At 45.6% G+C, this 13,124-nt stretch overlaps 1 protein-coding gene and 1 long non-coding RNA gene across 4 annotated transcripts in view; one reads left to right on the top strand and one right to left on the bottom strand.

Annotated features, from left to right (window-relative positions):
- Positions 1-8,023: 8,023 nt before the first annotated feature.
- On the bottom strand, positions 8,024-9,725 carry LOC105716528 (U8 snoRNA-decapping enzyme). Its single transcript, XM_012451240.3, has 3 exons — positions 9,588-9,725; positions 9,216-9,485; positions 8,024-8,344 (listed from the first exon to the last, which is right to left on the bottom strand). Exons 1-3 carry the CDS (start codon positions 9,723-9,725, stop codon positions 8,165-8,167), a joined length of 588 nt encoding a protein of 195 aa, XP_012306663.1. The 3' UTR covers positions 8,024-8,164.
- Positions 9,726-9,917: 192 nt separating this feature from the next.
- The window catches only part of LOC135275875 (uncharacterized), a 79,857-nt gene continuing 76,650 nt past the window's right edge, over positions 9,918-13,124 (top strand). For all 3 annotated transcript variants that reach the window (XR_010343449.1, XR_010343450.1, XR_010343448.1), the window contains exon 1: positions 9,918-10,070. This is a non-coding gene — a long non-coding RNA (uncharacterized LOC135275875). The remainder of the gene's footprint in view (positions 10,071-13,124) is intronic.

Raw genomic sequence — 13,124 nt, 5'->3', positions numbered from 1 at the left:
CTGGCTAATGGATGCAGCAAACTACCATGGCATGTGTATACCTATATAACAAATCTGCACGTTCTGCACATGTACCCCAGGACTTAAAATATAATAAATAAATTTTTTAAAAAAGAAAAAGAGAGCAGGGCGCGGTGGCTCACGCCTGTAATCCCAGCACTTTGGGAGGCCGAGGCGGGTGGATCACGAGGTCAAGAGATCGAGACCATCCTGGTCAACATGGTGAAACCCCATCTCTACTAAAAATACAAAAGAATTAGCCGGGCATGGTGGCGCGTGCCTGTAATCCTAGCTACTCAGGAGGCTGAGGCAGGAGAATTGCCTGAACCCAGGAGGCGGATGTTGCGGTGAGCCGAGATTGCGCCATTGCACTCCAGCCTGGGTAACAAGAGCGAAACTCCGTCTCCAAAAAGAAAAAAAAAAAAAAAAAAAGAAAAAGAGAAACCAAAATTCGATATGAAAGTGATTTAGAATATAAATTCACAACAAATTACAACTTGAAAAAACTAAAAAAAACCCTACACTCATGAAAAAATCCAGAAAAATAACATAATTAACTAATTACCTAATATGCCCTTATACTGTTTTTCTACCTTTTTTTAGTTGCACACTATTTGGTTAGTCTTCATATGATAATTTTATGCGATCATTCTACATATGGTGAATTGGAAATTTATTCAGTTTTCCTCTAGGATGGTACTCAAAATGTGTTTTTAATTATTGATAAACAGGTTTTTGGTTTCACAACTTATTGGTAACATAATGTAAAGTTTTAAAATTTTTGTCAAATGTTAAAAAACAACCTCAAGTTTTTTGTTTTGTTTGTTTTTGTGTATGAACTGTAAGATCAGGAAGAATTTTTCACAGACTAGCTTCTGGCAATATTAATTTCTAGACTTGTGTATCTTTTATTATACTCATAATTCCTGGTTGGATGCCACAGGGCATGCTTCTAAAATAACTTGGTCTCTGGCCCTGCACCTTTGTGCGAGTTCACCTGGCTTTGTTCTCCCCTCCCCCCCACTGCCTCCCCCCACCCCCCCACTATATGGTGGGCATCAGGTGTTTGTGCTATACACTACCTCCTCCCTTACAGATCTGCTTCTCCTCTAGATCTTGATCTGGTGAGACTGGCAATCACAAGTCTCTACCCTGCTGGCCACAGAGAGGGCACAGGGCACAGTCATGTTGCATATTCCAGTTAACACAGAGGATCCACGTGAGCACAGGGCCCAGAGTCAATCAGCCTCTAATCTGATTTTGACCACTTGGGGCTGGGGAAGAGATCTTCCTTCAACTCCACATAGTACCCCCAAAATTCTTACAGGGATAGGTCCCCACTTACTCATGGGTCCTTTTTTTTTTTTTTTTTCAGATGTATTAGGGCTGGTTTCTATATACTCACACACACAAAAAAGTTCCTTTTTATTATTTTAACTAGTCATTTTATGACTATAGAATACATACATATTGTGCAAGATTCAAACAATATAAAAAGGCATAACCGGAATATTTCAGAGTGTCTGTCCCTGTAATTTATTTCTAGTTTTACTACATGTGGTCCAGAACTTGGTATGCACTCCATTATTTCTTAGAGGGTGATAGAAGACCAGAGGATTTACTGTTTTTTTTGTTGTTGTTATTGTTATTTGTTTGTTTTGAGATGGAGTCTTGCCCTGTCACCCAGGCTGGGGTGCAGTGATGTGATATTGGCTCACTGGAACCTCCGCCTCCCAGGTTCAAGCAATTCTCCTGCCTCAGCCTCCTGAGTAGCTGGGGTTACAGGCACGCACCACTACACCTGGCTAATTTTTTTGGTATTTTTAGTAGAGACGGGGGTTTCACCATGTTGGCCAGGCTGGTCTCAAACTACTAACTCAGGTGACTCACCCACCTCGGCCTCCAAAATTGCTAGGATTACAGGTGTAAGCCACTGCGCCTGGCCTACTGAGGTTTTATAAGGTCCAATAAATGACTAGTTTGCTAAATGTTTCCTGACACTTTAAAACTATATTCACTGCTTGAAGTTACAGAGTTCAGAATGTAAGCAAAGTGCATTCATTACATTTTTTACTTTTGTGCTGAGTCTATTTCGAGTGTGAAGACAATAGTATCCCTACATCTTAAGACTGTTCTGAGGACTCAATGTGTTAATACATGAAGAGCTTAGAATAGTGCCTGCCACACAGTAAGCATCCCTAAAATGTTCATTGTCATCAGCATCTTCCTTTTTATTCTTTTTAGATACTGGATAGGCATACTTACAGCTGACATTTAACTGTTGAATGCTGATGGAAGTATGTTAGCAGTCTCTTAATACTATTTTATTAATTTCTAATAGACTTTGCTGTATATAATCTGAAATTGTTGGTGATTATGTGATTATTGTGGATAATCTCTTGATCAATTAAATAATTCTAGTCCTTTTGATACTAATATTATGATGGTCTCTTACTTTTTAACTATAATTCCCTGGCATTCTTTCTAATCTTTTCATATTCAGCGAGAATCATGTTTTTGTATGTACTTTGAGATAGTAAAATTTCACAAGTCTTACCATTTTCAGAAACCAAATCCTGCTAATTTCCTCAGTAAAATCAACACATGTTTATGCTTCTTTCTCCCTCCTGGCGACTCACATTTACTAAACTAAACGAGAACCTGGGAACTAGCATAAAATCAAATGACTGTTATTCTCTATAAAACATTTATTATGCTCACAGTATACATATTTCCTTTCAATTGCTAACATATTGTTCGACACCCATCATTAACACAGTACTTAGCACTAAAATTGGACATAATAGGAGCCACTGCCTCACAACCAGCTCACAAACTTCTTACACAATTTTCCTGATCCGTTCTTTACTTGGATTCATTATGTACATTCCTGAAAAACACCTGTATGGTTTCCCAGTTAACTACGAGTAATATCCATGCTTTTGCACTTAAATGTTGATTTAGATAGACATGCAGTTTGTGCTATAGTAAGTGACCTAATTCTCCTACCTTACAAATTTCCTTCACACAGAAAACATTCTGATACTTTTCAGTTTTTATCTTTCTGTTCCCCTGAACATGGTGAGTACTGCCCACTTCTGGTGTGGTATCTTTTGAGTTTAGGGAACTTTTCTTCTGGTTTCCTCTAAAATGGTGTTCCTGTTACACGTGTTGTTAGCATTTTCCTTCTATCGCTTAACAAGACTCTGGATTGTCATTGTCTGATCTCTGTATCTATGATGTTCTCTTTGGCCATTTTCCTTGTTTTGCACTTTTTCTCTGGGTTCTAGGGGATTTTCTTAAGCTTGCTCTCCACATCAGAGGTAGTTTTTCCCAGGGCTGATGATGCTCTTTGCTGTTTCTAGGGTAATGTTAAGTTCTTTAACAGAGAGATCCCTGCCCTTAAATCCTTTCTTGATGTTGTTGGTGGGTTCCTGCATGTCTTATCTTTACTCTCACCGCATCCCAGAGTCCCTGCTCTCCTTAAATGCTGTGAGCAAATACCGCTTCTACTCCTTGGAATCCATCTTCCAGAGCATGGTTTTTATCATGAGCATCTGGTGCTCACATCCTCTTCTATTTTGTAGTATTTCTGGAACAGACATACTACAAAATTTCTTGCTGTTTACTAACTGGGGGCAATTCTGTTCTTTCGGTTTCAAACAATTGGGGTCATTCACCTGTTCTCCCCTCCTTGTTTACCTGGCCTTTCCCTACATCCACAGCCTGGGATTAGCGCTGGGTAACAGGATGTTGTAAACCCATCAGTTCTGTCTTCTAGAGACCTGAAGAAGGTGGGAGGACTGGGACTGTGGGTGAGAGTCCTGGCTGAGTCCAGGAGCTCCTATACTTGTTGAAAACCCCATCCAGGGGTTGTTATCCGGAGCAGGAAGAGGGAATCCTGCGCCCCTGCATCACCTGGGAATGCCTGTGGTGGGTACATGCCCATGGTGAGGGCACAGGCAGCAGTTCCAGTTTGCATCTGTACATCAGGATAACAGCACTTTGGTGAAAATGCTAGACACACAGACTCCTTCCATCTGGGAGCTGTTGGTGAGGAGCTTCCTGTTCTTGTGTTATGTCCTTCCCAAAGTCCCTTTGCTATTCTTGCTTTTCGAGTGTAAGAAGGGTTCCTTCGCAAGATTTCATCTCTGCCCAACTGGTCTCTGCAGACTGCCTCCACCCCTAAAGGGAGCATGAACTGCCTCATTTGCCCAAGCCAGAAGAGAAGTGGGAAGAAGGCACATGGTTTCTCTTTGTGGGGGCCTTAAGTCCATGGGGGAGTTTCCCATTTTTCCTTTTTCCTTTGCCCTGCCCATACTCCTCTTCCTCAGAATTGAACATGCTGTAAATAAAATCCCCTGCCTGTCTCTTCTCTTCTTCTCTGATAAGGGCCAAGGTCCAGCATCTTTTACTTGGGTTCAGATTCTGATGCCATCCAATGATTTGCTTACAGACTAAATTTTTTCCTCTATTTTTGACTCTTCCACATCCATTCATGATTCCATTGGAGATAAAGGTTTCAGAAACATTTCAGTGCAATAAACTGAAACTCATATAGGAAACATGCCTTCCCTCTTCTCTTCCCCTCCCCTTGTCTGTTTCACTGGCTGCCTCTAAGGGTTCAGGTAACTGGAAAAAGAGGAAGTCACTGTTGCCTCAAATGTTCCAGCCCACAAGCAGCAGCTTTGCCATATGCTGGGTGACCACGGGGGACTTTGTCTCAGAACAGGGTGGGGCTCAAAGCATTTATTCTGCATCAGCAGAAAAGTGCAATGCTGAGAAGTGGGAACATCTTGCTGATTATGCTGAAAAAGGCACAAATATGTTTGTGGGGAGGCGGCTGGGCCTCTCACCTTGCAAGAAACAAAATGTGCTATGAAGCAGGAAGCACACATGGCATCCTGTACTTTCATACCGCTGAATGCATCTCTGCAAACTTATCCCAAGCGCTGCCTCATCTAATCTCACCACAGGAATCACAGCAACATTTCAGATAAGAGAAAGGAGGTCAAGGGCTTGGGTCAAAGTCACCACAGCAGTTAGTGAAGGTCAAAGATTGCAATGAGCATTTCTCTGCTTCCCACCCCAGATGATTCGACTTAACAAGGCCAAGCAAAGCTTAAGTGGGACATCATCCCTGGCTTTCCTTAAACCTCAGCATTGTGGGAATGAGTAAGAGGAGGAGAAACACAGAGTGTGAGCTTCTATGAGCCCCCATCTGCCTACCCTGCCTACAAGGACTGTCTAGGTGAGTGAGATGAACACAAACCCCAGTACAGTGAAACATTTTTATAAAGTCTGCCTGAGAAGTATCTACTGACTTGGAGAGTATGTTTAAGGGATCATACAGGAAACTCATGGGCTCCTCCCCACTTAACCATCTCCACAGACCTAAATAAAAAGCAGATTTAATGCAAATAAGTGGACAGATGAGCTGTGCAGGAGGCAGGCACTGAGAAACTGATCACTGGGATACTCAAGCAGAGTGATGTGAGTGCTGTAAAGGTACCTTCCAAATGGTATTCATGTTGACCTGGATTACATCCCAGAAGGAGTTCTGGATCCAGAATTATCTGAGGGAGAGGTCTATTAGCAGGGCCATCAAGGGTGAGTGACTCTGATCTCACAGACCTCAGGGTCCCTTGCAGAGATGACTGAGAGTCAAGTGCACAAAGCACAGATGAAGCTGCGACAGGCTGGGACCCCAGGAACCACTGGAATGTCCATTCCCCGCAGCCTGCCTACGCTGAGGTTTCATCTAGATAATGTTTGACAAAAGGGTCAGGGTGAGATTAGAAAGACTCATTGTACAGCTGCTCCCCCATCGGCCACTCCATTCTTCTAAGACCAAGGGCTGCCAGTGGGAACCACATTGCTCTGCATTAAGCTTCCAGACCATTTCCCACCCTCTCCTCCTCAAAAGGCCCTCGCCTGGGAGGTGCTATCCTGTCAGGCCTGCTTTCCCCTCTGGCAGGTGCCACTGGCCTGTGGTCACTCCTCTTGTTCACCAAGGACAATGGCTCCTAGGTCACACCACCCTTCTCAACATGTCAGTTTTTTGCTTCAGCACCCACATGGTGGCTCACCCTGCCCTCCAGCCTCACCAACCCCAGATCTCACGTTTTAAGGCTCCTCCCCTGGCTCTGGCCAGCAACCCCAGGTCATACTCTCTATTTTGCCTTTACCTGAGATTGCTCCACCTCTCAATTTCCAAAGAACTCCTGTCTGGCTTAAATATAACCCTGACCAATCCCTCACCATTCTGGAGTTTCTACCTTGTCAAGACTTCTAATTTCCTAATCCCTTCCTAGTCACCTCCTGTTTTCAATTCCCATTTTGGGCCAATTAAACCTTAGGCTGCACATTTCATCACTGCAATTTCTCCTGTCATGTCATCGGAACTCCCCATCTTTCTCTTACCTTCTTTTACTTCCCTGGCAAAACCCCAACAGTACAGTAAGTGTCTCCATCCCAGCTGCTGAATCCTGATGAGGGAAAGACAGGTGCATGCAGAGCCCCACTCAACACACACAGAGCTGAGTGCCAAACATCCCACTCTAAACTGACCATCTCAGAGCTCAGCCTTGTCCGGCCCTTCTGCTGTTTCCTTAATCAATCTGATTTCCAACACCAAGGAAAACATCTACTTCCTACCTTCCAAGAACATGCTCCACCCACATCTAGCTGATAATATCACTTCATTTCACAAAGAAGAGATTCAAACTCCTTCATCATTTCCCCATTAATTCAGTCATCCTAATCTTCTATACTTACCACTTTCTGTTGTATTGAGTCCTGTGAGGCTGCAGAGCTGTCTCTCTTCCTACAAAGGTCCCATCCCTCCTCCTCTTTCAAGGACTGTGACCCTTTAGGGGTCCTCCTCCCCGTCTCCCTCCCATCTCTCTCATCGCACCATCTTGACTGTTGCCATAAAGATCAGCATGCTGTACCTCCTACCTTAAACACGGCTTGACCCCACAGCTCTCCAGTTATTAACCTGAGCCCCATTTAGGGCTAACTTCTCACATGCTCCACTTCCCAATCTTCCATTCACTCAACCACTCCAGCCTGCCTTCCACACCACCCTCCCTGAAATTGCTGCCATCATAGTCATCAAACACTTCATGTTACTAAATGGAGTGGACAGTTCTGCCTCTGTTTTAGTGAAACCCTCATAAGCACTCTGCATCGTCCACTCTCTTGTCTTCTTTAACATGCCGGGTTTTCTCTGTCCAAACTCTTAGGATTGGGCTTCCTCAGGGCCATTTCCTGAGCCCTCTTCTTTTTCTCTCTCCATGGATTACTTTGTCCAGTCTATGTTATTCTACCACCTTTGTGTAGATAAAGTGAAGGGCCTAGAGGCCCAGCTCTAAGCCCTCTTTAATGGGAGGCTCTTTTTGGCAGGGCAGGCCTAGACGGGGGTGGGTCACTTCCCTTCTGACAGTATCAGAGTCTCAGGCATCCCAAAGATGAAAACTCTGGAGCAGAGACACCAGTAGTTACAGGTCTCATGCCCATGCTCAGTATAAGGAAACCCAGCCACTTCCTTACCCCTCCTGCTCAGTTTCAGAAGAAAAAGATTGAGGATTGGTTAGGATACTCTCCCACCTTTTAAGAGCCAACTGCCTTGGTCACCACCACTCAGATTAGAGCAAGTCTATTTTCAGTAAGCACAGGTGGTCCTCTGCCTCTCTATCCTCCCTAACAAATAAGCTGGGTTAGACCCTGGAGAGCAGCCATGGAGGAGTGAGGGAAGGACCCATGCTTGCTTCAGAAGCTTCTTGCAATCAGGGAGCAGAGTGTTGACAAATACCCCTTCATAGTTAAACTGGACATGACCAGGGGAAGGTGTCAGGCTGTGTGTTGTTATAGATTGTATATTTGCATGCCTGGGGGTTACCAGGCTGTATGCATATATACAGGGAGGAGGCAGGCTCTAAGAAGCTGCCACGGTTCCTGGGATGAGCTGTGGATTTTTGCCCTGGTGCCATGAGTTGGAGGGTCCTCTGCTCAAAACATATGGTATCACACTTCTCCTTCTTTTAATTTGGTATCATGTATCATCTCTCAGGTCCAATAAGAAAACATTCCCACACCCTTCCCTCTCTCCCTAGTACCAAGGTCCTCATCTTAGTTTCCATGGGTCCATGGAGGACTGCCTCTAGTGACGAGCTGGAATCTTAAGGCCTGAGATCGAGCCAGACTGTAGCAGTCCCAAGTCCTGGAGAGCTTCCAGTAACTGCTCTCGGGCAGAGCCAATAAAGGAATTCTCCAGGAAGGTAGGCAGGCCTCCCACACCATCCCGCAGGGTATACAGGGGCACTCGCACCAGGCCCAGCACCTGAAAAAGAAGGAGACAGGAGATACTGGGGCCCCAGGTGGCTCATTCCGTTAACTCCATCCTATCTCCAGCAGATATTTCTAGATCAGAGATCTCACCCCTTAACACTCCAGCAGAACCAGGCCCAAGGCTCATACCTCACTAAAGCCTAGTGGCCCAACCTTCTGCAGGAAAATGACCCAAAACCTATTATCTAGCTCTATCAATTAATATTTTCCACATCTGCTTCTAAACCTCTAGTGGTTCCTGCCTCAAAGATGCATTCATACCCTTTCACCAGTGGTTGACAAAATGTGGTCTTCAGATTACTTGCATCAGCATTATTTGAGAACTTTTGAAAACTCCAAATTCTCAGGTTTCTTCTCCCCATGCCCCGTCACCAATGCAGGAATGCTGGGAGAAATTACTGTTTTAATAAGCCACCCAGATGATTCTGCTACCTGCCAAATTTTGAGAACCACCTCATACACAGTCTACTAGCCTTGCCTGAAATATCAGGGTCACATCTCCTACACAAGAAAAGCAAACCTAGGAATAAAACGTAGGGTGCCATGCCTAGATAATGTGATAATCTATCACACTGTCAATAGGAAACAGCAGAGAGACGTGGATGAGTGTGTTCTAGAAAAGATGTCTCCAGAGATCCTGGATCTCTCCTGGTAATGGGTGGGGAAAGATCTTTACAGAAAGCCCAGGTTGGCAGTACTAACTCAAAGTAGAGATGACCACGATCCAAACTCCACCAAGAAAATTGGGAAGAGGGCAAGGTCAGAGGGGTAAAGACTTTCCTGCAGAGATTCTTTCTTGGGGGAGGGAAAGCTTTGGGAGAAGAGGAAATTGGGAAAGGTACAGAGTCCTAGGCTGGCCCCACCTCCAGCCCGTGGTCCTTGGCGCGTGTAGCGCCGGCCTCCACAGCCAACAGCTGCTCGAGTGTCAGACGCTTGGCGTAGAAGTGGGCCACAACGCGCGGCCCTGACCCGGTGTGGGAGCTGCGGTAGTCAGTGCGCTCTACGCGGAAGGCGGCCGCAGCCTCGCCCAGCTCCTCGCGCAGCTCGCGGTTCAGCCCTTCCTCTAGGCTGTTGTCCTGCGTGTCCACGAATCCGCCGGGGAATCCCAGGCGTCCATCGAAGCGCATCTGCATCTGCGAGAGGGGGAATCGGGGATTGGCAGGGGTGCCCCGGAGGAGACCCCAGAGAGAGTGCAGGGCTCACGCAGAAAGTGGCCGGGCGCGCCCCCTTCTCACCAGTACAGCGTAGCGCAGCGGGATGCGGCCGAAGAGCATCCCAGGGTCCGGCGCGTAAAGCAGAGCGTGGCACGCATGACGCCAGCCAGGCCCCAGCTCCAGGGCCTCGGCCAGCGCCAGCCTGCGGGACCCGGCCATGGCCGGACACTGCTCCTCCGCAGTCCCGAGGGCCCACGTGGGCAGAGGGGAGGGTCTCACCTCCTACCAATCCGAGCCTGGGAGGTGCCACAAGGCCCAATCCCTGCGGGAATAAGGGGCGGAACCTAAGCGCCTTAGGGCGGGGCGCCGCGACTGGTGCAGGAGGCAGCCAATCAGAGCGGGGCTTGCAGACCCGTGAAGTCCAAGATCCAGGAACCTTAAGGAAACCGAAAGTAACCTCTGGGTTGGCCGTGCGGCGGGGCGGGGCTGAAGGTGTGGTCGCGCCCTAAACCTGAACCAAGGAGGGTACCTAAATGTCTCCTGGGAGCCAAAAGAGCAAATCAGGTAATGGGCTTTGGTTGGGTCTGGTGGTACACAAAGCACAAGGCCTGGGTTGGGGTTAGGAGGAAATGAGGCAGGGCTGGCCTCACACACGAGGCCTATCCTAGGGAAACGGGGATGGAGCGGCGCCAGGGTCTAACAACTATCTTGAGTGGTGAAACTGAGGGGACTTGGTGACTGCGTGAAGAGGGGAGAGGGAGCACTGGGCTAGTGGTGGTTAAGAGTTTCCTGGATGTGGTGTCATTTCCTGAGAGGGGAAGAGTGGGAGAAGGGTGGGCAGTGATAAATGTCGTTCTAGTCAAGAATTGGGGTGGCCATAGACAGTGGGCAGCTGATCCTGGGGATTTGACGCACAGGAAGTGGCACATGGAGAAGTCACAGGGCAGTGAGATTTTCAGGGGAAGTGTGGAGTGGAAGGAGCTGTGAGTGAAACCCTGTGGCACAGGACTGGGAGTGAGGAGGGGTGAGAGGTAGAAGAAGCCACCTAGGCATTCTAGTCTTTCCTGCAAACACCCTCAGACCTCTGAGCTGTGAAGGAAGGTGGGTTACCCTACCACAAGGGCAGGGGCCTACCCAGGGCCTGATGCTGGGGAGCAGAGATTTAGGATCCCTCACCCCAGTCCAGGCCTTCCCGGCGCCGCACAGCTCCCCTACACCAGGTGTCAATATTGATTATGCAATAGAAAGCAGGAGACAGCTCTTTGAGAGGGGCTGGGCATAAAATCACAGCCTGTAAGTGACAGCATGTGGTGGGAAAGAGTCTGGACCCACCCAGAAATAGGCTTTTGACCTTAACAAGTCACTTAACTCTCTCCGATCCCAGTAGCTCATCTGTTAAGTGGAGATGATACCAACCTATTAGGGATGTTGAGATATGTAAAGGACTTAGAACGGTGCCAAGCAGAAAGTAAATGTAGCCATTTTTGGAGTCAAGGGTTGGGACACAGTGCTGTCTTATGTTGAGGACCCAGGGCTGGGCACACTGGCTCATACCTATAATCCCAGCACTGTGGAAGGCAAGGGGAGGTCATTCAAGGTCACAAATTCGAGACCCGTCTGGGCAACATAGAGACCCTATCTCTACAAAAAACAATAATAAAGACCCAAGTGTTGGAACTGAACTGCACTCATCAGCCTCCAGTATTCTAAGGAGGGATGAGACTTGTATGACATTGTCTTTCCTAGCTTAGTCTTCTGAGTTGTGGGGTAGGGATATCATCTAATAACATGAGGCAACTGCATTAAGGTGATGAGTCTGTAGGTGTGACACAATTGTCATTAGCCTGCTGGAGTTCTAGGGGGTTTGAAAATAGCTCTCCTTTAATGTTAGGGTCACCTTGCAAAAAGCTTATACAATTTTTTAAAAACTAACACTTTTGGGGTCCTATCACAGACCAATTTAATCAGAATGTTTGTGGGTCATGCAGGGACATACGTGGTTTTTAAAATGTGTTTTAGGTAACTAATAACCAGGGTGGAGAACCAGGGCCTTCCCCCTTCCACTAGCATTCCAAAGGCAACTTGGTTTTTCTCCTAGATAGGCTACCTTTAATGATTTAGGATCAAACATGCCCTTTCCAGATCTTCAGGCTGTTCTTTCTTTCCTGGTTGCTTGAGGAGACTTTAAAGATGGACTTTAAAAGATGGACTTCAACGACTTGAAAGGCAACATGAAAAGCTGTAAAACCAAGGCAACAGCTATACAAGTATTAATGATTTTGGAGATCAGAGCTTTTTCTAGATAAATATGGAAACCCTTCAGAGCCCCCACCTTGCCATCCCTTTCAAATCCTTCTCTGCATCTGCCCCACCTCCCCACCCCCACCAATCACCCCCATTCTGCTATCCTGAGGCAGAATGTCCAGGACTCAAAGCTGCAGGTAGAGGGCTGAGCCATGTGCCTAAAGAGCTGCTGCAAGTTCGTAATAGTACTTGGAACCAAAAATAACCCTGTGGTCAGCCTGGGAGGATTCTAAAAAACCAATATATTATTTAAAAAATAATAATGAAAAGAATCAAGCATTTATCCTGCCTTTTTTTATATGGGTTCTTCCTCAGGGCCACCAAATAGTTAATGAGAGGGTCACAAATGTATCTCACAAAGTATTCCAGTTAAAGAAGAAGGAAAGAGCCAATCAAAATTTTAACATTTAACAAATGTTAAAGAATTAATGGAATCTAGGGAATGATCATGTCATGAATAGACAGTTGTTATACCCATTGTGATAAAAGAGCACACTGCCTCCTTTGGACTATTTCTGCCAAAATATTGAACTGTTACCTTGATCTAACAATTTATAAGACAAACAAAGTAATACCTATTTAAAATATTAGGAAGAGACTAGAATGATCTATGTAGTAATAGATTAGAGTCTGAAACATCAGTATGAATTCATTTTTAGCTTGATGTAGATATGGCTATATATATATATACACACACACATATGTATACATACAAGGGTTAATGTGCACACATATTTCCTTGCTCTGTCAGGTGAGTGGGCTTAGAAGCAATGATATTCCAATAGCAACAAACACACCAAGTGCCACATTTTGGTTTCTAACACCATTTTCCATAAAAGGAATCAAAGCCCTTTGGAGAAATGGCTGATTCCAACATTGGGCCAGGAAATATACAACTTGGATATACAATAAGCTGGAAGCATCTTGTGATGCTAGAAATTAAGGAAGTTCACCAAATAAAAAAAGATAAAAATCTATATTGGTGAAGATGTGTCAAAGAAACAGGGACACAGGGACCAACTGAAAAAACTCCTAGTGGCCAAAGGTGAAAGAATTGTATTGGATTACAACTTGAAGTAAAAATAAGTATCTAGAGGTCCATACTGATGTACAAATAAATAATGAGAATGTATTAGTAAATAAATAGACAAGAGAAAAACATCCTATGCAGAAGAATTAGAAATAATTCATGTAACTACTCTGTCCTCAGAGAGGTGGAGCATAGCTTCCTACTCCTTGTGGGTTGTGAATAATGACTTCCTTCCAAAGAGTACAGTATGAAAACAAGAGAGGGAAGGAGAAACTTTGTTACTT

Source organism: Aotus nancymaae, unplaced genomic scaffold (genome assembly GCF_030222135.1).
Source record: "Aotus nancymaae isolate 86718 unplaced genomic scaffold, 86718_ANA_hifiasm-v0.15.2.pri h1tg000019l, whole genome shotgun sequence".
NCBI classification, from domain to species: Eukaryota; Metazoa; Chordata; class Mammalia; order Primates; family Aotidae; genus Aotus; species Aotus nancymaae.
The sequence above is the reverse complement of the archived record's forward strand: the minus strand, read 5'-3'. Positions and strand labels throughout refer to the sequence as shown.